A 26,659-nucleotide genomic window follows, 5' to 3' on the forward strand; every position below is an offset into this window, starting at 1 on the left:
TCTGCCTTTAGAACCACTTTAATTTTTGGTTCTTTTAGAGGATAAAGCTTCGAGAGCCTATTCTTAAGGCATGACTTTTTCTCAGGCTTTTGCCATTTATCCTGAATCAACACTTCAAGCTCTTCAATATATGGAAAGGATTCAGGAATCTTTTCTCAGGTTTGGGAAATACTTTCTCGCTTTATGGGGTATTTGTTGGCCCTCCTCCCATTACATCGTCTCCTTCACTAATTTAGCAAATGGTTCCATTAAGGCAAAATCAAAGCCAGCCTTTCCTTGGTGTTTCTCATTGTCTGATGAGGTGTCTGACTCCACTTGGGGTGGCTGACTCCCTCTGGGAATACTAGGTGCAAATTAGGAGCTGAAGAGTCTAAAAGAGATTCTCTGATGGACACCTTGCTGAGTGCTGTGACTTCTCTGCCTTTTTCTCACTTGTTGCTTCCTTTCTACAGGACTGGCAGGCTAGCTTGTCTGGAAAGACTGGAATGAGGGAGACCTTTGCTGGCGGGAATCTTGGTGGCGTGAAGAGGACCTAGAACGACTGCACCATGAGTGTTTCGACTTCGCCTCGAGTGTCTGCCCCTAGGAAGTGACCTATGACTGAAACAATCTCTCGTCGACACCGATGATCTTGCGGTCCTTTGAGGTTTGACAGTATATGTAGCATTATGATCCAAGCTCTCTTTTGTCAAATCTTCACTACATACCAATAAACCCTTACCTTATGGGCAAAGGCTGGGGCAGTGTTCTCCCTTAAAAATAGGATTGCAAGAGCACCTGCAAGCAGAGTATTAATAGTGAAGAAATATCAAGAGTGCATAAGTAAGAGAAACAAGCCATGCAACAGCAAACAGTTGCACAAGATAGTAGGCAGTTTCAGCAACACACAGCCCACAAGCTCACCTAGTGCATAAAGCAGGAGATCTTAGCAACACAGTGTGTAACAGCAGAAATTGCATTTAGGTACAAAATTGTTGCCCAGAACCAAACACTGGCTTTAAATAGCTTTAAATCCAGTGCCTCCACCACGGCAAATCATGCCACCCGCTTGTGCATGTGCAGAAGCAGATCGTGGTGGCCAGCACCATCTTGGAAACTGGAAATCTTCCTTTTCCTTACATTAGTTCCTGCCACACATGCGCAGAAAGGAGTTCCGCATCCAGGAGTCATCTTGAGCAGGGAAAAGATAGTCAGTACCCTGCTGACAGCAGAAGCAAACCACAAGTGAAACACTGAGCTGGAAACACTGCACAAAACAAAGCTTATTTTAAGCTTGAACTCCACCAAAATGCCCCTAATACCCACACAGCTAGGATCCCACCATAAGAGCTCATTTAGGGGCTGTACAGGCAGGACTTCAAGAACAGAGAACAAGCAGCTCCAAGTGCAGTAGTGTAACACACATTTTTAATTATAATAAAAATGCACTCACTCTGGGTAGGATAAAAACAGGCACATCATAATAAGGTCCAAATGGACAGGAGGATGGACAGCAAGGCTCCACAGGGGATGATCCTCAAACACTGTGAGGTCTTGTCTGGTGGCGCCGGTGGCTTCCAGTGTCCCAGTCTAGAGCAGGCAGGACGCAGGGGAGATTGTCAGTCTATGGAGTCCCAGGTCGCAGTGTGATGATGCTAATGACATGCACGTGCTCGGAAAATGTGTGCTCCTTCGTCAGGCATGACTTCAACCCAGGAGAAGCTGAATCTGGCTGGGGCAAGTTTGGTAGAGATTTTTCCATGAGCAATCCCATCCCTCAGGTGGGAACAAAAAGGAGAATGCCAGGGGCTGAATCCTGTAAAGCTTTATAGGTTAAAGTGGATGTAAACCCACCACTCACCCAGTATAAACTAATGACAGGGTATTAATGCATATATAAATGCAAGCCTGCTGCATGTATCCCTTCCTTGCAAATGTCACCCCCTTCAGCAGTAGGAGCCCCGCAAAACTCTGTAATTAGTGAGTGGGTCTCGTGATGTCAAAAGACTCCCGCCCACCTCCACACTCTTCTACTCTCATATTTCTGAGTTTTGAATAACATTCAGTCAAAACTCAGGAAAGGCAACACATGACTTCAGCATGCCCAATCATGCTGAGGTGTGGAGCAGCCAATCCTGGGAGAGCTGGAGAAGAAAGGAGGAGGGATGTGAAGCTGGACTCGTAACACACTCTCTTCTCTCTCATGCCGTTCATGAGATAAAGAAATCAGATGTCAGTCACAACAGTGGGGGATGTGGCGACACAAAGTTATCTACGTGGCATTTTTTCTTACTAAAAAAAGACAAGAAGTTTGCTCAGAGCTGAATTAACTCTTTGTGGCAAGACTGAACACAGATGACTTGGCATCCTCTACTGTACAAGGTAGAAGTCATAATTAAAAAAATAAATAAATCAGGATTACATCCCCTTTAACGGTCCTATCTGGTTTAGGGAAGGAACCAAAACCCAATAATATATTCTGCCATGATGCCTCAGGAAATATTGTTTTTATTTATATTACTGGTTATTATTGGTAATGACTCTGGGTTATGCATAGTTTCCAGGAGTCCAAAAAATTTGATTTTTATATACAGCTTACCTGTAAAATCCTTTTCTTGAGAGTACATCACGGGACACAGGAGCTTCATTACATAGTGGGTTATATAGGCACCTCTGGTGATTGGACACTGGTTGACACCAATTAAGGAGAATTCCTCCCCTATATAACCCCTCCCATATGGGAGGCACCTCAGTTTTCTAGCAAAGCAATAAGAAACCACGTAAAACCCAAGAGGGGCGGGATCCCTGTGTCCCGTGATGTACTCTCAAGAAAAGGATTTTACAGGTAAGCTGTATATAAAAATCCCATTTTCTTGATCATACATCACGGGACACAGGAGCTTCATTACATAGTGGGATGTCCCAAAGCAATGCTCAGATTGGGGGGAGGGAGACACAAATCATAATTATAGACCGCCAGGGACCGGAGGACCTAAACTGCAGCCTGCAGTACGCTGCGCCCAATGGCGATATCCTCTTGCCCTCTGACATCCACCTGATAGAATCTGGTGAATGTGTGGACTGATGACCAAGTTGCAGCCTTACAGATCTGAGCCAGGGAGGCCTGGTGATGCACTGCCCAAGAAGCACTTATAGCCCTAGTAGAGTGCGCTTTCACTTGAAAAGGAGGAATGTTCCCCTTTACACTATAGGCCTGAGAAATAAACTGTCTAATCCACCTTGAGAGAGTGGATTTTGACGCCGCCTGGCCCTTCCTAGGGCCTTCCGGCAAAATAAATAAGAAATCAGTTTTCCTTATCTGAGCAGTTGCTTGAAGATAAATACTGATTGCTCTAACCACATCCAAAGTGTGCAAAGATTCTTCTTCTGCGGACTGTGGGTCCGGAAAAAAGGATGGTAGGATTACGTCTTGATTCAAATGGAATCCCAAAACCACCTTAGGTAGAAAAGACCTGTTGGGACGCATGACCACCCGGTCCTTATGAATAATTAGATACGGCTCCTTGCTGGAAAGAGCTGCTAGCTCCGGTACTCTTCTAGCCATGGATATGGCTACCAAGAAGACCAATTTTTTAGTCAGGAGAACTAATGAAGCCAGATGCAAAGGTTCAAATGGTTGCCCTTGCAAAGTCGAGAGAACCAAATTCAGATCCCATGGGCATACCGGAGGTTTGACTGGCGGTCTTATCCGCATGGCCCTCTGGATGAAAGCCCGCACCAGGGAATGCGATGCAAGTGGCTTTTGAAAAAACACTGACAGGGCCGAAATCTGTACCTTGATAGTGCTTAAGGCCAAATTCATTTATAGGCCTGACTGGAGAAAGGCCAAGATCCTGCTAATGCCATACTTTCTAGGATGCCATTTCCTGAGTTCACACCAGGAAACATATGCCCTCCAGATTTTGTAATAAATAAGCCTGGAGGCCGGCTTTCTGGCATTGACCAGAGTAGAAAGGACTGGCCCCGAAAGGCCACGGTCTCTCAGAATGTGGGTCTCAGCAGCCAAACCGTCAAATTCAGACTGCGTAAAGCAGGATGGTAGATTGGACCCTGTGAGAGCAGATCTGGCCGGAGAGGGAGGATCCATGGCCTGCCTACTGCCAACTTCATGATCTCTGCGTACCATGGTCGCCTGGGCCAAGCCGGGGCCACCAAAAGGACCGACTTTGTCTCCCTCTTGACTCTTCCCAGAACCCGCGACAGAAGCGGGCTCGGGGGGAAGGCATAGATCAGATTGTACTGATCCCAGGGAACTGTCAGAGCATCTGACCCCTGAGCAAGTGTATCTCTTGTCCTTGACACAAAATTGTCCAGTTTCCTGTTGAACCTGGATGCAAACAGATCTACGTCTGGAGTACCCCACCTGTGACATATGTTCCGAAACACGTCGGGGTGTAGAGCCCATTCTCCTGGGCACAACTGCTGGCGGCTCAGAAAATCCGCCTGCCAATTTTCCACTCCTGGAATGAAGACTGCAGAAAGACACGGAACATGCTTTTCTGCCCAGACAATTATGCGATTCACCTCTTTTTGGACCACCAGACTCCTGGTACCGCCCTGGTGATTGATATAAGCCACTGCTGTGGCATTGCCGGACTGAACCTGAACAGGGAGACCTCGTAGTCTGTAAGACCACTTTATGAGAGCCATATAAACTGCCTGGATCTCCAAGACATTTATGGGCAATGGCTTCTTGATCGCAGACCATTTCCCCTGCGAGCACGTCTCCTCCAACACTGCTCCCCAGCCTGTCAGGCTGGCATCTGTCGTGATAATCTTCCATGGAAGAGGAAGAAAAGTTTTGCCCTTCAGCAAATTCTTGGTTTGTAATCACCAGATGAGACTCCTGCGTGCCCCTGGGGATAGACGCATAGGAAGATCCATGGATTGGGGCTTCCTGTTCCAAGCCGCAAGGATGCATCTTTACAGAGGCCTTGAGTGGAACTGGGTGAATGGGATGGCCTTGAAGGAGGCGACCATTTTCCCTAACAGTCTCATGCACAATTGAATGGGGGACGATCTCTTGCCCAGAATTAGGCGCACCAGACCCCCAATGCCAAGGCCTTTGGCCTTGGAAGAAACACCTTGCCCTGAGCGGTGTCAATGATCATACCCAGGTATTCCAACCTGGTAGCAGGCTGTAGGGACGACTTTTCTAGGTTTATGATCCAACCTAGGCGTTCCAAGTGTTCTAGCGTTCTGGTGACGCTGTGGTTCAGGAACGCTGCTGTTTTCTCCATGAGAAGCAAATCATCTAGATAAGCCATGACGGCTATACCCTGAGCTCTTAGGTTTGCCAAGAGAGGGTCCAGAATCTTTGTGAAGACTCGAGGGGCTGTAGCAAGCCCGAATGGCAAGGCCACAAATTGAAAATGGCGCCGCTCTACCGCGAACCTTAGAAATTTTTGTTGTGCGGGAAAAATTGGCACATGGAGATATGCATCCTTGATGTCTATTGATGCCATAAACTCTCCCCCTTGCAGGGAGGAGACCACAGTGCGGATTGACTGCATTCGGAAGGACCGGATGTGTAAAAACCGGTTCAGATCTAGGTTAGGTCTGACACTTCCATTTGGCTTCGGAACGGTGAAAAAAGATTCGAGTAAAAGCCTGAACCCTGTTCTTTTGGATCCACTTCTACTATCACCCCCTGGGATAGTAAGTGATCTAAGGCCAGAAATAGTGGTTTTTGCTTTACTGGATCCCTGGGGATCCTTGACCTTAGGAAACGAGAAGGTGGAATCTCCTGAAACTCTAGCCTGTAGCCCAGAGATACCGAAGAGATCACCAACTTGTCCCGGATCTCTTTCCGCCAGGCTCCTGTAAACCGCAGGAGCCTTCCCCCCACTCGGCCGAGCGGGGGCGCCCCTTCACAAGGAAGCTTTTGCCCCCAAGTCTTTTTCTGTCCCTGGGCTCGGCTTTGAGCCTTTCCTGTAGAGGAGGGTTGAGAAGGCCGCCGCCACTGCTTAGAGCTTGATGCTCCGGGAGAGAGAGCACGCCTAAATGAAGGACGCTTGCTCCTTTTGACTGGAAGGAGAGTAGATTTACCTCCCGAAATTTTTTGGACGAATTTGTCTAATTCTTCTCCAAACAAACGTTCCCCTTTAAACGGGAACCCAATCAAATGCTTCTTGCATGACAGCTCAGCTGCCCAATTCTTTAGCCATAGGGCCCTTCGCATGTGTACCAACATGAGGGACAAACGTGATGCTTGTTGGACAGAATCCAAAATCGCATCAATCATGAAACACAGAATATGAGGCAGTTCTGCATAATTTTCTACTTCCTCACTGGGAAGGAGCCCAAGCATCTGCTTAACCTGTTCCTTGAGGAACTGACACAACCCCACGGCTGGGACTGTAGGTTGCACCACAGCGCCAGTCATGGAAAAAGGAGGCTTTTAATAAAGTTTCCAGCTTTTTATCAGTTGGATCCTTAAATACCTGCGCATTATCCAAGGGACAAGTCAGGTTTTTATTCACGCAAGAAACAGCCGCATCGGATCCCCCACTTCTTGGTGAAACTTTCCTCCAGAGGATAATGCATAGAAAACCTTTTAGGAGGGGCAAACAGTTTATCGGTATGTCCCCAATCCTTATACAACAATTCATCCATTAAAGGATGAATTGGAAAGGAATAGGCAGTCTGTGGGGCTTTCCTAACTCCCAGGGAAGAAACAGAGGACGTAGCGACTTCAGCAGCAGGCATTCTAAATGTGGTATGCACCAATTCCGTATAATACTGCACCTGTTTTCTGAGTGCCTGGGAGGAGGGGACTCTCTCCTCTTCCTCTGATTCATCCGACTGCTCACGATCCCTGTCCCCAGACAGGGATCTCTCCTCATTTTCAGAAGAATCATCTGAGAGAGGAATTTCAGCAGAGTGAGGGGATCTACCCCTTTTCCTGCTATCTTTCAGGGAAGCAGAAATAAAATTCATTATTCTCCCTTCAAAACCCTCCAATGTAGCCCTAAGGGAGTCCTCAGTGACAAAAACTGGGGCTGGGACATTAGGAGAGGCCGCAAAACCTGACAGGGGCACTGACTCGTCTTGCGAGGCTGGCTCCAGTCTTGCAGGGGGGGGTGGTAACTTACAGGCACTTTTAGAACCCCTGGACCTAGGCGGTGATTTACCAGTGCCCTTGCTACCTCCCCCTGAGACCCTCTTACGAGGAGACATAGTCCTAAGCTACAAAGCAGAGGTACTAGTACAAAGTGCAATCACTGTTGTGCTTAAAGTCTCACAATAAATATATATGCTTAAACCGCACAACCTGATGCTGAGTAGGTGTCTAAGGTTAGCCTGGATCCAATCCCCACAGATGCTTACTGCCCACAGCTCCTGTGTCTCCACTTACAGCCCCCTGCCTCTCTGGGCTTTTTAAAACTGGCGCCTGGCGCCATTGACGTGTACGGCTCACAACCACACTCCCCCCTCCTCCATTAGGCCGGGAACGCGCCCGTGCACGTGCCCGTGCGTGTGCACGAGGACCGCAGGATCCATGGGGGGAAAGGAGAACTCCACCGGAGCTGCGTGGGACCCCCAGACTACGTGGGACCCCTGTGTTACCTTGTTGTGGCAGGGATTGTAGTGGAGACGTGAGACAGCTGGAGAACCAGGCTTCACTGAGCGTGTGTACTGAAAGGCATGTAAGTATGCATCAGGCTGTTCTTACTCCCTCTAGTGGTGGAAACCAGGTAAGACATACAACTACTCACAATGAAGAAATCCATCAAATAATTATATATATAGGATTAATTTCCCTTACCTGTCCCCGCCGCAGGAATTGCTGAACCAGACAAATTCCAGCCTTCACCCATCACGGCGGGTAGTGTTAGCCAACCTTCAGGTTTATCTGGGGCCCTTTCTCGGAAGAGCCTCCTACCTGGACCATGTAAAAGACTGCCAGAAACTTTGTGCGCTCTGTATAAACAGTACACCAAGTCTGGTTTTCCCAGAGCCCAGTCTTCCAATGGAGAGGACTTACAGGCCAAACCTCATTTCTTCGGCTGACGAGGCCCGGGTACCATACCATCTTGGGAGTCAAATATCGGCCCGAGGTATGGATCCGGTTTGTTGTAGCCCTTAGGCCCCCGCAGGGACCTGCACAGAGCTAAAGTTTTACGTGAACAACCACCATAGACACTGGCGGAAAAAACTGAGGTGCCTCCCATATGGGAGGGGTTATATAGGGGAGGAATTCTCCTTAATTGGGGTCAACCAGTGTCCAATCACCAGAGGTGCCTACATAACCCACTATGTAATAAAGCTCCTGTGTCCCGTGATGTATGATCAAGAAAATATGATTTTTTTGTACTCACCGTAAAATCATTTTCTCTGTAATTCACCGACTGACACAGCTTCTCGCTTTAAACCATTGGGTTGTTATGCCAACTTCAGGAGAGGACTAGGCATTATATGTTAACATGTGATAATAAAACTAGAACTTTCTAGTTCCACCCAAGGGGTGGTCCCTTAGGTAACAACCCCTCAGCATGCTACTGCAGCCTCAGTAGGTCAACAAGCAGTATAACATAAAGAAAAATATGAGGGGAAGGTGCTGTGTCAGTCAGTGAATTACAGAGAAAAGGATTTTACGGTGAGTACAAAAAATCCTATTTTCTCTTATATTCACCGACTGACACAGCTTCTCTCTTTAGACCATTGGGACGTCCCCAAGCAGTGCCAAAACGAGGGGTGGAAAAACAGCAAAAAACTTCATCCACCATGGCATGTGGGAGCTAGTACAAACTTTACCGCCAAAAAAACTACAGTGTGTGGAATAACCACCACAAAAAACCCTCAACTACCCTCAAACAGCACCAAAACTGCGGCAACAAATGCAACAGTGCATTAACTTAACCACTTAAAGCGGTAGTAAACCCGCAATTTTTTTTTTTTTTTTAAACCTGCAAAGCAAAATGCATAATGAGCTAGTATGCACCGCATACTAGCTCATTATGAAATACTTACCTTAGAACGAGGCCCCGACATCTGGCCCGATCCACGCCGAGGGAGCCGACATGCTCCCTCGGCGTCTCTTCCGGGTATCGCGGCTCCGGCGCTGTGAGTGGCCGGAGCCGCGATATCGTCACTCCCGCGCATGCGCGCGGGAGTTTTCAGTCCGGCCGCACGAGCGCTGCCGGATTTTCACGGAGAGAACCCCCTTGTGCGCATGCGCCGCTGCAGTCAGCGGCGCATACCGAGGGGAATATCTCCTAAACCGTACAGGTTTAGGAGATATTATTTTTACCTACAGGTAAGCCTTATTATAGGCTTTCCTGTAGGTAAAAGTTAAAAAATTGACCATACTACCACTTTAAGGACCGCTGCATGTAAATATACGTCGGCACAATGGCACGGACAGGCACAAGCACGTACCCGTACGTGCCTGCCTTCCAGTGGGTGGGGGGTCCTATCAGACCCCCGCCCGCTGGCTGCTGTGGTCCGTTTCGCTTCAGGAGCGATCCGTTGGTTTCTGGCCATCCCCTCGCAATCGCTCCTGGCGAATGAGAAGCTTCCCCTGCCTGTGTAGTGTAAACACAGGCAGGAGGAAGTGATGTCACTCTCCTCGAGGCGGTCTTTTTGACCGGACGGCGAGGAGAGAAGACATCATAGTAAGTGCACCAACACTACACTGACACGTAGGTACACATAGGCACACTTTCACCCCCAGTCACTTTTTATTGCTTTTTATAGCATCAGGGCACCCACCATTTATTACCCATTAAAGGTTTAACCCCCTGATCACCCGGCGGGTGATATCAATTAGGTTTTAGGGTCAGATAGGGTCTGCGTCGCCCCAGGCAGCTCTAGGTTAGTGCCAGTACCGCTAACACCAACGCGCAAAGCATACACCTCCCATAGTGGTATAGCATCTGAACAGATCAATATCTGATCTGATCAGATCTATACTAGCGTCCCCAGCAGTTTAGGGTTCCAAAAAAACGCATTGGAACCCTAAACTGCTGGGGACGCTAGTATAGATCTGATCAGATCAGATATTGATCTGTGCTATCAGCCCAGATACTTGTTAGCAGATGCGTTTTGCCCCTCCGCCCAGCCCACCCAAGTGCAGACACATAACTGCAGCGTTCGCAGATTCAGGCCTGATCCCTGCGATCGCTAACAGTTTATTTTTGGTAGCGTTTTATATTTAAATCCTGAAGGCGGTGTCTCTTAATACAAGAAAGGACTTTGCTCGCTTTGGAAACAGCAGCTTGGCATTGCATGTTGTTATTGAGCTTATGATCTACCAAAACCCCCAGATCCTTCTCCACTATGGATTCCCCCAGTTGTACTCCCCCTAGCATGTATGATGCATGCATATTCTTAGCCCCCAAGTGCATAACTTTACATTTATCAACATTAAACCTCATCTGCCACTTAGTCGCCCAATTAGAAAGTGTATTGAGGTCGGCTTGTAAATTGGAGACATCCTGTAAGGACATTATTCCACTGCATACCTTGGTATCTTCTGCAAAGACAGAAATGTTACTTTTGATCCCAGACCCAATATCATTTATAAAGATGTTAAAAAGTAAGGGTCCCAGCACTGAACCTTGGGGTACACCACTGATAACCTTAGACCATTCAGAGTAAGAATCATTAATCACTACTCTCTGAATTCTGTCTTTTAGCCAATTTTCTATCCATTTACAAACTGATATTTCCAAACCTGTAGACTTTACCTTACACATGAGCCGTGTGTGGGGAACTGTATCGAACGCTTTTGTAAAATCCAAGTATACCACGTCCACCGCCACCCCTCTGTCCAAGGTTTTACTTACCTCTTCATAAAAAGAAATCAGATTTATCTGACAACTTCTGTCTTTCATGAATCCATGCTGTCTGTTGCTTTTTTTTCAGCAAGAACCCGTCGATGTGATCTTTTATTAAACGCTGCAGTATCTTCCCAGCTATAGAAGTTAAGCTAACAGGTCTATAGTTACTTGGTAAAGACTTTGATCCCTTTTTAAATAGCAGAACCACGTTCGCCCTGCGCCAATCCAGTGGGACTATTCCCGTCATTAATGAGTTCCTAAAAATTAGATACAATGGCTCTGAAATTACAGAGCTCAATTCTTTTAGGATCCATGGGTGGATTCCATCAGGGCCAGGTGCTTTATCCACCTCTATTCTGTCTAAATATTTCTGGACCATATCACTTTTGAGCCATTGTGGATCATTTGGGGCTATGTCACTATCACCCCCATTATGGACATGCGCTCCCCCATGCTCTTTTATATACACAGAGCTGAAAAAAGTATTTAATAAATTAGCCCTCTCTTTGTCCCCAGTCACCCACTCTAGATTATTTTGTAAAGGGCCTACATGCTATGCCGTTTTTTTCTTTTTTTTTCTTTCACATGCTGGTTGGTGCTTGTTTCACCGATTTTTGTGAATATGTGTACTATTATATTTACTTATATGCTCAATAAACTTCAACTTGGTAAAAAAAAAAAAAAAAAAAGGGCCTACATGCTCAGACTTGACCTTTTTACTATTAATATATTTGAAGAATTTTTGGGGGTTTGTCCTACTATCTTTTACAATCTGTCGTTTCGTTCATTTTGAATTTTTGCATCCTTGATTTCCTTTTTACATTGTGTTGTACATTGGCCTGTACATTGTGTTGTACATTGGCCTGTACAACAATCTGTCTAATCCACCTGGAAAAGGTGGCGGACAAGACCGCCATGCCTTTTTTCGGACCAGCCACTGAAACAAATAAGGAGTCTGACTTCCGGAAGAGAGCTGTGACAGACAAATACCCCACAGAGCCTGAAACACGTGCAGGGAATGGAGGGCCACCTCCTTAGGACGTATCGGCTTAGGACACAGAATTGGTAACACAATGCTTCTTTGATGTGGAACGCCGAAAACACCTTCGGCAGAAAAGAATGTTGCGGACGCAACACTACCCTATCCAGTGGATAACCAGATAGGGCGACTTGCAAGACAAGGCTGCCAGTTCCAAAACCCTCCTGGCCGAGTGATGGCCACTAGAAAGACCACTTTCTGGGAAAGAGTCGACAAGGGAATCTCTCTGATATATTCAAATGGCGGTTTCTGAAGCGCCGCTAACACCAGATTCAGACCCCACAGGGGTAATGGTGGACACACCAGAGGAACTACATATCGAACCCCTTGAACAAAAGTGCTCACTAGAGAGTGAGACGCCAGGGGTCACTGAAAAAAAGACAGCCAAAGCTGATATTTGTCCCTTAATGGTGCTTAAAAACAATTTCTGGTCTACACCTTGCTGTAGAAACAGCAGGATCCTGGATACAGAAAAAAAGTGTTGACGCCATCCTTTATCCTCACACATGGAGATGTAAGCCTTCCAGGTACGATGATATATCTTCCGAGAAGAAGATTTCTGTGCTCTCAGCATAGTTGGGATCACCGAGTCCGAAAGACCCCTGGCTCTCAACAGCCATGCCATTAAAGCCAGCGATGGTAAGGCAGGATGGAGAATCAGACCTTGAGACAGAAGGTCCTCTATCAACGGCAGCCACCAGGCACACTAGGTCTGCGTACCAAGGACACAGAGGCCAATCTGGGGCAATCAGTATTACTGTGATCCCCTTGGCTCCCACTTTGCGAAGTAGATGTGGTAACAGTTTTAGTGGAGGAAAGGAGTAGACCAGCTGGTACTGATCCCACGGAGCCACCAGGGCATCTACCCACGGATCCCTTGTCCTGGACACGAATCTCAGCACCTTCAGATTGAGACGGGAGGCCATAAGATCCACGTCTGGTGTGCCCCACCGCAGGAACAGTAGCCTGAACACCTCCGGATGCAACGCCCATTCTCCTGGGTCCAGAATCTGCCAGTTCTCCACTCCCGGGATGTAAATGGCCGACAGGGACGGTACATGTCACTCTGCCCACTGAAGTATGTGAGTGACCTCCTGTGCCGCGGCCCAGCTTCTTGTTTCTCCTTGGTGATTGACAAAAGCCACAGCCATGGCGTTGTCTGACTGGATCCTGATCGGACGCCCCACAGTCTCATCGACCATGTGTAGAGGCATAGCCTGATCGCTCTCAGATCGAGCAGATTGATCGGCAACTTGGATTCCTCCATCAACCCAAGGCCCTGAGTCGACTGAACTCCCATTACTCCACACCAGCTGGATAGGCTGGCCTCCATAGTGATCACCGTCCATTTCAGAGGTAGGAATGACTACCCAGTCTGAAGTACCAGGGGTCTCAGCCACCAGATCAGGGAATCCCTGACTAACTGGCTCACCTGAATCTGTCGATCCAGGGACAACGGAGATTTGTTCCACTTTCTTAAAAATCTCCTTCTGCAGAACTCTGGTGTTGAACTGAGCATATGGTACTGCCTCAAAGGAGGACACCATGAGTCCCAGGACTGGCATGCAGAAGCGTAGCGACGACCACTTGTGGTTCATCAGCAGTTTTACCGCAGCTCTGAGAGTCTGCAGCTTGTCTGAAGGGAGAAACACTCTCGCTTCCATGGAGTCCAGCAGCAAGCCTAGGTACTCCAAACGCTGAGTCGGTACGATCACCAACTTCTTTAGATTCAATAGCCACCCAAATTCCTGCAGGGTCTGCATGGTGATCTCCACATCCTCCCCCTATATCTAACTCTAAGGCCGCGTACACACGGGCGGATTGTCTGGCCAACTAAGTTCGTCAGACAATCCGACAGACAGTCCGTTCAAAATTTGCATGAACGGACTTGACCACACACGATGAGCAGACAGTCCGCTGAAAGCGTGCGCGATGACGTGTACAGCACGTACGACGGGACTAGAAAAGCGACGTCCTATACACTGCAATGCAACCTTCGGCCGTGTAAATCCTTTCTGAGCATGCGCCATACTTAGTCTGTCCAACTTGCCTACACACGAGCGGACTGTCCGCTGAAACCAAGTTTGGACGGACAAAACCAAGTTTGAACGGACAAAATTTCGGAAATTCCGTAAGACTTTGTTCGTCAGACAGTCCGCTGAAAAAGTCCGCTGAAGCCCACACACGAGCGGATTGTCCGCTGAAACACGGTTCAGCGGACTAAGTTGGACAGACAATCCGCCCGTGTGTACGCGGCCTTAGGCTGAATATGCTCTCAGGAGGAGATCGTCTAGGTAACCCATGATAGTGATCCCGCGTTGTCGCAGCAACGCCAAAACAGGAGCCAATACCTTGGTAAAGACTCGGGGGGGCTGATGCCAAACCAAAGGGAAGAGCCCAAACTGGTAATGGGCTTCCCCAACTGCGAATCTCAGAAACCTCTGATGCCGAAGGCATAAGGGTATGTACAAGTATGCATACCGGATGTCCAAAGACGTCAGAGAGTCACCTTGATGGAGTGCAGCGACTACTGAGTGAACTGATTCCATTCTGAACCCCTGTATTTTTACTAAGTAATTGAGGGCTTTTAGGTCCAAGATTGGATGTACCCCTTCCTTCTTGGGGACTACAAACAGTTTGAGTAGAACCCCTGGAAACGTTCCGATTCCGGAACAGGTACTATCACCCCACGATTCAGCAGCTCTCTTACCGCCTCCAAGAGGGCCTCCCGGAGAGCCGGGAGTACGGGTATGCTGGAGGGGAAGAATCTGTTTTGCGGCCAAGAGAGGAACTTCATTTTGTAGCTGGAGGAAATCAGATCGCAGACCCATTGGTTGGACAGTCGAGAGGTCCACAAACAGAGGCTGCAAACTTCCGAAGGCGACCCCCCACCCGAGTTGCGGGTGGGGTCAAACCTTCATGCGGTAGCACTTTTGCTTGCAGGCTTGTTAGGCTTGCGGTTCCAAGGACGCTTTTGTCCTTCCGTGGTCGTCCTGTCGGGCTGGGGATGTTTGCCTGAAGCTCCGGGCGGACGAAAGCCATTTGTGAGCGGAAAATGAGGACCCTTGCCTACGGCGTGGCTCCTTAGCCTTCCTGGCCTGTGGGAGTAGTGTACTCTTACCACCTGTGGCATTTTTAATAATATCATCCAAGGAGGCTCCAAAGAGCCGGTCGCCAAGGTAGGGTAGATCTGTCAGGGCTTTCTTGGATGCCTGGTCAGCCGACCAGCATTTTAACCAAATCAGGTGGCTCAGCACCACTGCTGACACTGAAGCCCTGAAAAACAGAGGGAGGGTATCCAGGCCCATGTCACAAACATACTTAAGGCCTGCACTAGTTGGTCTGCTAGTTCCACGCAGACAGGAGAAGCCTATTGTTCTCTCAATTCGCGGTGCAACAGTTTTGCCCACTCAGTTAGTGGCTGCGGCACAAGTGCGGATGCCAGTACTGGTCGCATGGTTGACCCCACAACCGTAAACAAGGAACAAGCCACTGCCTCGGCCTTCCTGTCCATGGGATCCTTAAATGCAGGAGTCCCCTCTACTGGGATCGTGGTTACTTTGTTTAACCTGGATACTGGGGGGTCCACGACCGGAGGAGCCGACTGCTTCTTGAGAAGGCTTTCCTCAAAGGGGTAACGTACCACCATATATTTTGGGGGGAAAAAAGGTCCATTGTGGTCGACCCCATTCCTTGTAAATGAACTTGAAAATAAGTCAGATACGGGAACACCTTAGGTGAACGGACTGGCTTATGGGACCCAAAAGGCACTGCTACATCAGCAGAGTGTCAGAAACCATGAAACAGACTGAGACAGAAGTACAATCAAATCACACTTGTTTATTAATAAAAATAAAAACGTAAATATAAAAAAGCGTAGTCAAGCATAGCCAGAGTCCAGTAGCCAGATCGGATAGTCAGCCAGTCCAAAGTTCATAAACCAGATCAGGTAATCAGCCAGGCCAGAAGTCAGGGATCCAAGGAGAGCAACTGCAAGCAGGATAAGAAGCCAGGAGGGATGTCAGCAAGCCAGTCTTGAAACAAACAGCAGGAGATGGTTCCTTGTGATGTGACCAACGCGAAGGCAAAGGAAAAAGTGAGCTGGAAGGTTTTAAATAGGCAGGTCAGACGAGCATCATCGGTAACTGTGGAAAGAGAAGAGAGCTGGCAATTAGCCGACAGCTGAGCGGCCAGCCCAGAGGAGGAAGGGCTAAGCCAGCCCTGACACAGATGGATCTGCTGGCTCCTGAATTTTCAGGGTATCACGCACAGCTGTGGTAAGTGCTCCAACAAGCGCTTTATCGCGCACGGACCCGGACGGGGACTCATCCTCACTGTCCGACCGGTCCTGAAACGACAGAGCAGGGGTCACCAGCCTCAGTAGGACCCGAGTCTGCATCAGAGCTCTCCCCGGAGGGTGGACAGGGGCCACTTTATAGCTCCTTGCGCCCACGCACAGCCTCCATCTCCAGCCTCGCACACTGTGACGCAGACATCAGTAGACGGTTCATATGTGCTCCCCGGAGCATAAAAGCTCACGACCACCTCTGGAGCTAAGGTATGTTGTGGCCGGCCTAGCGCATAGCTGCGACCTGCACATGCTTGCTGGCCAGGCAGGGGAGACTACAAGGATAAGGGTATCTAGCCTGTCACCCAGCCGGCTGTTGATAGCAGATCACAGGATCATTCATCTTGCGCAAAAAGCAAAGCTTCTGCAGAAAAAACACAAACCCATGGGCCCGTCAGGGTTCCTAGGTCCTTCTCCTTCACTAGGCAAAATAAAACTGAGGCTGCAGTAGCATGCTGAGGGGTTGTTACCTAAGGGGCCACCCCTTGGGCGGAACTAGAAAGTTCTAGTTTTATTATCACATGTTAACCTAGTCCTCTCCTGAAGGTGGCATAACAACCCAATGGTCTAAAGAGAGAAGCTGTGTCAGTCAGTGAATATAAGAGAAATTCCTTTTTTTTCCTCTCTACTAGCGAATTACAATTTGAGATGATGCCCCCAGGACATTATGAAGAAGTATCCTTAAAATTTTACACTTTTAAATTAAATTTTGCTATATATGCACTGTGCACTCATTTGCGTGGCCGAAATGCAGAATGTATATATTCTTAAGATTCAAATATGGGGGAAAACAGATCTACAAGGATTCTGCCTTTTTGTAATATATTATTGTGGTTATTTTTACCTCAAAAGAAGGGACCCGTTCCTTAAGAATATCTAGTGTTTACAATTTAAGGAGGCAAATTGCTGACCCATTCAAATGACAGCAGTAATGTAAAGTGTAAGATTAAGGCTTCTATTTATCATTGTGTTTACCAAAGAGTCACATGACAAACCTCCTAACACTTAAACAGCAAGTAAGTGCAGGTCACATAGGTAAAGGAAAATTTGTTATTTTTCTAGCAGTAATATAAGGTATTTAGATCTATTATTCTCATGCATTCATCTCACCGCATGCATATCCAAAGTGTCCACACTCAGGTCATATGCTTTTAGGTTCATATTCTGAAAGACTTGGTGCAGTGTCTGCTCTTTTCCACCCTCTTCATACACAATTTCTTCATTGTTCTTTTTCATAGCCCGTTTAATAAACCGTAGAAGATGTTTCTGGTTCATACAGGATGCTGCATGGATATGAGTGTCCACCTTTAACAGCAAAGGCTGAGGTAAGTATCACATTAAACTGTAGGTGAACAGACAATAAGCACATGGTGAAAATGAACGAACCTTACGTATATTGTAGAAATCTCTGTGAGGGACCTTCTTTTGAGCTGCTAGTTCTTTCATTTCATTGAGAAGAACATGCATCTGGAAGCGGGAGCTCAGGTACTGCAGTCGACGGTAGCAGAAAGACTTACTATGAGGAATTTAAGCTTGGTAAGTATTAATGAGCATACATAATGGCTTTTGATTAGTTTTACATTAATTTACTGTAAGGAAAACATTTTACAAACACACATCTAACACAGGTTACATCAGCAACACCAACACCCCCTTCCCATGGGAGGTTATATGCATACATTTTAGCAGCAAGAACTGTCAGATTCTTGCAGCTAGAATCATGGGTGCTTTCAAACAGCTGTGGCCGTTTAGCCTGTACAAAGAAAATGATAGGCTGAGAGGAGCCATTGCTGACCGCATATACTGTATCCGTATGACCAGCAGTTTCCTATGTTTAGGGACAGATGAGACACTCTGAACACAGACAGATGCCTCCAGGTTTGGACATCTGTCCTTAACCACAGGTGACACCTGCCACCTCTCAACCTACCATTGCTTTGTACAGGCTGAGCGGCTGCAGCTGTCCACATACACCTGGGTTCCCAGTGGCAACAATCCCCTTATTCTTTCCGTTGAGATATGGTGCATGCACATAATCAACTTGAGTCCTTTGTTTGAAAAGCAGGCTAGTCTTTCAAATGAGAAAGCCCAGTGCAACCTACATGCTTGTTAGCAATGCTTTCTATGGTCCTGTCTGTGACAGGAGGTAAGCATTCATGTGTCTCCCTACAGTAATCTGTGTAGTCAAATCTCCCTGATAGCACAGTTACTGTACACAGCTGTTGTCAAAGTTACAAAAGCTGTTATCTGAGCCTTCAGAAAACTGCCACCCTTGCCTGATGCTTGTCATGTGCTGGCTGCATGTGGTACTATTAAAGCAAAGTGCACACTGGAGCGCTGGACTGCGGAGGGGGCGGCAGTGGCTGCCTCAGGCTCCCAGCAGTGTGCTGAGAAGCTGAGCCAGCTACTGGTTTAGGTGTATGGGCAGATCCTGACATTACTGTCAGGATCCCTGCAGAGTCTGGCCCAGCTTTGTGACATCAAGCCCATTGTCGGCTGAATCTGGGTCACAGGAGTGCAGAACTAGACCTTCTTGAAAAGCTACAGGACACATATTTTTACATGTGTGCATACTGTAAATGCACTAGTTTTAACTAGTAACTTCAGCATTTGCCAGGGCCGTAGATATTTTTTTTTCCTTGGGGGGGGGGTTTAGATCTTTCAAACTTTCAGGCATTATTTACACTTTTATGTTGGGGGAGGTACGGAAAAAACATGTGACAGCAGAGTGGGGCCATAAGACTTTGCAATGCAGTGCAGCAAAAATTATCACCATTCAACGGAATAGAACGCAATTCACGCAGTTGTGGTGTGGTAGTGTACTCAGTACAGTGAGCTCCTCCTAAGCTCCCTAGTTTTCTTATGTTCAGCCTGCTGGGTTGAACTAAAAAAAAAACTTACAGTGTGTACCAGGCTTTAGATCTCATGCATATGTTCTAAATGGCCATAGAATGGCAAATATACCATGAATACCTACAGTCAGGATCCCAGATGTTCCAATTTTTGTCAGCTGCTCAGCCTGTTCACCTGAGTGATGGGCTGAAAAGAGCCACTGCTGTTAACATGTATCTGCACATCCAGTGGTCCCCATGTTTAAGCTCTGGGGGACAAAGCAAATCCCATTGGGGTTTAGCCTGGCAGGAACCCAGGCTGACGTCTCTCCCATCACTACTACATTACCAAAGGACTCCGTGGATGTGCGGCACCAGGGATTTTTTTTCTCTCTCCCTTTCATTGACTACATGAGCTGGGATGAGCTCTAGCCCTCCCCAGCACTCCTGCAGCACATTCGGTACCATCTACATTACTCCCCACGTCGATTAAACCTGAGCAACACTAGCAAACTGTGGGTCACAGTGGTTACCTGCTATTAGGGACAAATTTCTGGCCCTGGATGCAGAGATATTTTAGCCAAGGGCAAAAATGTATCCCTACCTGTAGGTAACCACTGGATGTGCAGATACAGGTGGATACATGTTTACAGCAGCTGACAGCCTTGGCTCTTTTTAGCCCATCACTCGGGTGTACAGGCTGAGCAGATACTGGAACATCTGATCCTGGGTGCATGTATTTGGAGTATACGTGCTGCACCATGATTATGTAGGATGTATAAATGAGACAAGACTGGATTTTAGCTAACCTTATTGTGCAAGTTGAGCAGGTGCAAGGTGCAACATATTGTGATAGGCAGTAAATTCAGTGATTTATTTAAACCTTAAAAAAACTGTGTCCTGAGAAAATTTATGAAATGTTTTAAGAGATGAAAAAATAAAAAAAATATTGTGCACTGCCTACCACAGGATGGCCCTTTGCACCTGTTCAATATGGTTGGCTTTTATTTAGTCCTAAACTGCAGCAAACCCAGCTTTTGAACTTGTACATACAAGTAAGCATATAATAAGGCTTATCTGTAGGTATAGTGAATATTTCCTAAACTTGTGTTAAGGAGATATTCACATGGAAAGCAGCCGTTGAAGTCACTGGTGCATGCGCTCTGAAGGGATGGCATACTGCTTGGTTGTACTTCTCCTGCATTTTTGTGACCCATTTTTAGCCGACAGACAGCTATTGCCTGCTGTCAGCCGATATCGCTCAGTAGGTCCAGGCTGTGGAAAGATCCTGACTTTAAAGTCAGGTTTACCCAGATGCCTGGACCAGCAGCTGCTCCTGCCCCCTCCACAGCCTGGCATTCCAGTGAGCTTGGGGGGGGGGGGGCAGAGCCAGGAACTGACAGTCACCACTCTTTGCTCACTAAAGCCTGAGAATTGAGTAATCAGCGGTCTTTGATCGCTCTGTTGTTGGGCTTAGAAGCAGCTGGGGACAGATGCAACATTGGATCGATACTCCATCCACCTTGGTAAGTATAATAAAAAAAGAAACATCTTTTTTTAAAGGAAAAAAAAAATCCCCCTCTCCCTCCTAAGAACCCTGTCTCCCCAAGCAAATATTCCCACTGTAAAATATCTCCCTCCCTCAAATATATCCCAATAAAAATTAAACCCCCCTGTCTCTAAACCGACCCACCAAAGCAAAAATATCTCCCTCAGCCAATACCCTCTCCACCAGCAAAGATTTCTAATTATGAAGAAAATCTCCCTTCATCCAATCAAACTACTTCCCAGAAGCCAAAGACATGCAGGTAGGTTAATTGGCTTCTGTCCAAAATTGGCCCTAGTATATGAATGGGGACCTTAGATTGTGGGCTCCTTGAGGGTAGGGAGCAATGTGAGTGTGTGCAATGTACAGGGAGAGGGACAATTGTAGACACTCACTCAGGTTGAACTGGATGGACTGGTGTCTTTATTCAACCTTACTAACTATGAAGCAAAACCCTTCCATTAACCACCCCCTGTAAACGTCTCCACAAGAAACCCCTCCCCCTTCTCCAAAAGCATCCCCCTTTCCTTAACCCCCCCACAAAAAGGAACTCCCCTAGACTGGAATTCTTACTTCCTCCTTCCTAAAACAGAAAATTAATGCCTCCCCACTTACCAGACCTCAGATTCAGCACGGCATAGAAGTAGGAAAACTTCTGCATCTCGTCTCCTTTCAGCTGTGTCATATGATACCTTGAGGAGGTGCCTAGGAGTTCCCTCAACTGTGCACTGTCAATTGCTGGCATCTGTGACCTTGCAGTAATTTCATGCTTTTTAGGGGGACAATAGAATGGGGGGCTGGCTGCTGCACTTCAAAACTCTGATTGCTTCTATTGTGCTGAGGCTAAACAGCAGGGACATTGTCTGGGCATTTTTCAAGGATGCTCTGTGGGGGGGGGGGGGGGGGGGGGGGTTGAACACCCCTGACTCCCCCCTTATCTACACCTCTGGCATCTGCATAGAAAAAAGGAAACCTTAGTTCTACCAGTGCATCTAGTAGACAGGGAATTGGCAGTACCATATATATACTAACAGCACCTCATGTCATCTAACATGCAGCAGTCATGTGCTTCCTCCTCAATTCAAATTTACTCACATGGGGCCATTGATAATAAGAGACATAAGGACATTCATATCCGCTACAAATTCCTGCAGATCTGGGTATGGAAGGTCAAGCTCTGTCGTCCTGTGAAGAAAAATGTGGCATGTAATAGACACATTTCATAACACTGGGAAAATGAAGTGGTACAGAGTAAAAAGGAAGTACACAGGAGACATTTACAGTGGAAAAGAAATAAGATGTGACCATATCAACAGCATAGATTAATAGGAAACAGAGGAGTTGCAGGTTTATTTCTGGTAATCAAAAGGAAGATACCGCATTTCATTAATGAAGTTAACCAGAAGTGTTATATACAAATGCAGCAATAGTCTTGCTAACACTAGCTACCCAGGATTTCAACCATCTGCAGTTGCACCTTCATGTCCCACCCTGGGCTACCCTGACAGCAATAATCCAAAAGAAAGAGGCATTCACAGCATCAATCCAACGAATGGGATTATTAGTGTGGAAAGCACAGATACATGGGAAAACAGTAGCTAATGCCTTGACACATTTTTCACCAATGATTAAGCATCTGTTGGTGCAAAACACATCATGGTATTAGCTGCTTTAGCCAATGTACAGTATCTGTGCTTTATACATGAAAAAAAACCTCCATGAATTGCATCACTGCTCCAGCAGGCTCTCTCTTTTGGATTTCAGAAGTGCTATATATACCCGCTTAATCCCGCCCTGTCAGCATATACTGTACTGGGAACCTCTTAATGCTGCAAATGAGGTCTGTTTTTGATGCAAACAACCTAAGTGACCAGAATTTAGAGGCGTTCTGAAGTGAGATGACAGTCAGGACCTTGATCTTGCCCTTTCCCATCCTTTAAGCCTCTAGGGGTCACTGAGGCTGTCTATCATGGGAATGAGCTAATGCTGTGGCTTAGAAAATGGTATAAACAAGGACCCATCAGATCATTAAATATGTACATACCTGGGGGGCTCTGTTATCCTTCTGCAATAATCTGGTTTGCGTGCTGCTGTACCCGGTAATTCTGCTCCTCTGCTAGTGGCCCAGGTTCCTGACACCCTGGGGATGTCCACCATGACTGCCAAACAGAAAGGAAAGTCACCACTGAAACAGTGGCAGACCCGATCTTCACGAGGCTGGAACTCAGGCTCCACCCCCGCCATCTTGCCTCTTGTGTCTTCCTCCATGTGTGCACAGCATCCAGCCACAAGGATGGAGTTTGCACAAACTGTGGTGGCTCAGAGCCTTCGGGGCCCCTCCACCAAGACCTCCGGAAGCAGAAAATGATGCAGGGGCTATTATCAAGCCCATTTTGGAAGCCATGTCAGGCTGCTCATGTCACTGTTCACCTCTCTCCTCTCCCGGGCTGACAACTACAACGGGAGGGCCCGAGAACTCCTGCTGACGTCAGCTGGGAGGAGGGAAGGAGAGGAGGAGAGCGACGAGCAGTCACCGAGAGGCGCTCTGAAATGAGGTAGAAATCTGCTTATTTTTTTATAAACCACAGAAAGAGGGATACATAATGTTATCTAACAGAGGGGATTGTATAATTCTGATACAGTTATTATAGCAGCATGAAGGGGCGGGGAGCCGAGTGGCACTGTCACCAACTGACAGGCAAGGAGGAGGGGGAGATAAGGAAATAGGAGAGCTGTGGATTATGGAGGCAAGTAAACTGACCATGGTGTCAGCAGCCCTGATAAACAGTGGTCCGTTTACAGGGGGAAGGCAGAACCAGGCAGGATCAGACAGGTTTTTTAGGTTATACAAAAGGCTAAATGACACAGCACAAGCACTGTGCTGTTATTCGTGCTTTTAGAGCACAAGAACATTCTTTTTAGGGTTACAAACACTTTAAACAGCTTCTAGCTTTGGAAGATCTACCACTGACCTATGTGGTTGAGAGAGTCCATCGAGTTCCTGCAGGTCAGCGCCCCCCAGGTCCCCCCCACCTGCGGCCTTTTTTGGCCCTTTTCTTAACTACAGAGACAGGAATCAGATTTTGGCTGAAGCAAGAAAACATCCGGATCTTCAGTTTGAAAAAGCCAAGAATATGTTATCCCCTGATTTTTCAGCCAAAACGCAGAGAAGACATCGCTCCTTTAATGATGTCAGGCGAAGGCTACAAGTCAAAGGCTTTCAATACAGCATGTTATAATCCAGCTCCACATTCAGCACAAAGGCGCAGTCAAGTTCTTTGAAACTCCTCAGGAGGCCAGTGACTGGCTGGACACAGACTCGTAAAGGCCTTTTGGTTCCTTATGCTTTCCCTTTCCTACAAATGTTTAGATCCTCAGCTGCCAATAAACGCTATATGTTCTCGCTTTTGTTGCACTACCAGAAATTCCAGAGACTGCACTGTGTCCCACTTTAACTTTGGATCAATGGGTCCCTCGTTGATCTTGAACTCCGGCAGTTCTATTGCTCATTTCTCCAGGTCCATGCAGTCTCCCTGGGAAACACAGCAGAGTCACCTAGTACAGCCGAACTTTCGTGAACAGCGGTTGGGCCTCAAGTGTTTTTATCAGTTCAAGATTAGGCTGCATACCAGATGTTTTCTTACCATACCAGACGTTTTCTTAATTTTTAAGCCACTCAAGCAAGCTCCTGGTGCTGCGCAGACCCTGGATCCAGAGAGCTACTTATTCCTTTTTTGCTAGAGGGGTCTCTATCCTTATTAGTAAAGTCATCCCATGTACCATACATCAGGTTACATAATTACATAGTAAGGTTGAATAAAGACACCAGTCCATCCAGTTCAACCTGAGTGAGTGTCTACAATTGTCCCTATCCCTGTACATTGCACACTCACATCAGTCCCTACGTTCAAGGAGCCCACAATCCAAGGTCCCCATCCATATACTAGGGCCAGTTTTGGACAGAAGCCAAGTAACTTACCTGCATGTCTTTGGAGTGTGGGAGGAAACTGGAGTACCCAGAGGAAGCCCACGCAGGCACAGGGAGAACTTGCAAACTCCAGACAGGTAGTGTCATGGTTGGGATTTGAACCAGTGACCCTTTTTACTGCTAGGCGAGAGTGCTAACCACTACACCACTGTGCCGCTCTTAAATACCATTTTCCAAAAGATTTATTGAGATTGTACAGTTGAAACATTTAAAAACCAGAAAGCCAGATTGCGTTAGACGGTTACAAACTGGAAGTAACACAAAGATGCTAGAAGCTCCGCGGACTTCGATGACTCAACAGGCGGGGGTTGACCTAGTTACAGACCCAGCGGGTATCCTGACCAAATTTAGGCACTATTTCTCTTCACTATATGCACCCATCATTCCCATATATGACCCTACTGCCCTGGACTCTCTATTGGGAAATTTAGCTCTTGGTTCTTACCGAAAACTGATTGAGATGCCCTGGAAGCCAAGATAACGCCTCTGAAGATTGAGGCAGCTATTTTTTCCTTTCCTCCTCATAAGGCCCCAGGGCCTGACAGGTTTCCACCTGACTGCTACTGTACAAAACGTATGCAGAATTAATAGCACCCCACCTTGGCGCACTGTTTGTCCACTGCCTAGAACACCCCCACTGTGAGCACTGAACTTATTCTCTCTGGTGAAGAGACGCTTGAGAGAGGATATGATTTCAATTTATAAATACCATACTGGTGACCCCACAATAGGGATAAAACTTTTTTGCAGAAGGGAGTTTAACAAGACATGAGGCCACTCATTAAAATGAGAAGAAAAGAGGCTTAACCTTAAACTACGTAGAGGGTTCTTTACTCTAAGAGCAGAAAGGGGGTGGAATACCCTTCCACAGGCAGTGGTCTCAGCGGGTGCATCGATAGTTTTAAAAAACTATTAGATAAGCGCTTGAACGACCACAACATACAGGGATATACAATGTAATACTGACATATAATCACACACATAGGTTGGACTTGATGGACTTTTTTCAACCTTACCTACTATGTAACTATGTAACAGACCCTCCATCAATGCTAGATGCCTATATCGTCCTCCTTCCAAAACCAGGCAAGGATCCCACAGAATGCGCCTCCCATATGGACCTTAAAATTCTAACTAAGAGTTTAGCAACCCGGTTGGCAAAGATTATTTCCTCCTCAGTTGATAGTGACCAGACTGGTTTTATGACAGGCACTAACTTAGGAACAGTATTTACACATCTCCAACTCCCTAATACGGGACCACCGAGTAGAGTTTTAGTATCTATTGATATAGAGAAAGCTTTTGACTCTGTCCATTGGCACTACATGCAGAAGGACCTGGAGCTGATAGGATTTGGGCCTCTCTATCAGGAATGGATTGCACTGTTATATAGCAGCCCCCCGGATGGAGATCCGGCTTGGACTCTGTCTCCCCCTTTTTTAATAAAGGCACCAGGAAAGAGTGTCCCCTCTCTCTCTTTCTTTTTGCACTTACAATGGAGCCCCTGGCGCAAGCCCTTTGATCCTCACAGGCAGTTGGGGCCATTCAGGCTATTGGTGCCATTCCTCAGGGATCTGGAGCCTTTTCTCCGTGACACCTTGACTATACTAAATGAATTTGCCTCCTATTTGGATCTTAAAGTTAATTGGGGAAAATCGTCCATCTTGCCACTAGACAAGGAAGCCAAGATAGTGCCCAATCCAGGTCTCCTACTGTGTTGGTTTCTTGCTTTATTTACTTAGGAGTCCAAATTACTGCTCGTGTTAATGACTATATGCCCCTGAATTTAGTCCCCCTGGTGTCGCAATTAAAACAGAGTCCAGACCTAGAAAAAGCTCCCACTATCTTTAATGGACAGACTAAACCTCCTTAAAATGAAAGTCCTTCCGGTTATCTTATACTTTTTATAAATCTTATTTAAGAAAACTGGATAGTGTCATCAGCTTGTTCCTATGGTCCCCCCATCCCCTGGCAAATGGGGTCAGGGAGGCTTAGCACCTGCCAGATTGGCAGAAATACTATTGGCTTATGGCAGACGATGGGGATTCACTGTGCTGGAAGCGGCGTATCTTGGATCTTATAAAAGTTTAAGGTTCGCCTTGTTTAGAGGTACCAAGTCTTCT

At 46.9% G+C, this 26,659-nt stretch overlaps 1 protein-coding gene across 1 annotated transcript in view; it reads right to left on the reverse strand.

Annotated features, from left to right (window-relative positions):
- LOC143982517 (AMP deaminase 2-like) overlaps positions 1–26,659 on the reverse strand; it is a 235,981-nt gene that overhangs the window by 144,701 nt on the left and 64,621 nt on the right. Inside the window, exons 8-10 of the mRNA XM_077481331.1 lie at positions 21,644–21,733; positions 17,558–17,687; positions 17,282–17,476 (exon numbers count right to left, since the gene is read on the reverse strand). Coding sequence (XP_077337457.1) covers positions 17,282–17,476; positions 17,558–17,687; positions 21,644–21,733 — 415 coding nt within the window. The remainder of the gene's footprint in view (positions 1–17,281; positions 17,477–17,557; positions 17,688–21,643; positions 21,734–26,659) is intronic.

The sequence above is a fragment of the Lithobates pipiens genome, unplaced genomic scaffold, assembly GCF_037356315.1.
Source record: "Lithobates pipiens isolate NorthernLeopardFrog02 unplaced genomic scaffold, aLitPip1_a1.2 Scaffold_16, whole genome shotgun sequence".
Classification (NCBI taxonomy): domain Eukaryota; kingdom Metazoa; phylum Chordata; class Amphibia; order Anura; family Ranidae; genus Lithobates; species Lithobates pipiens.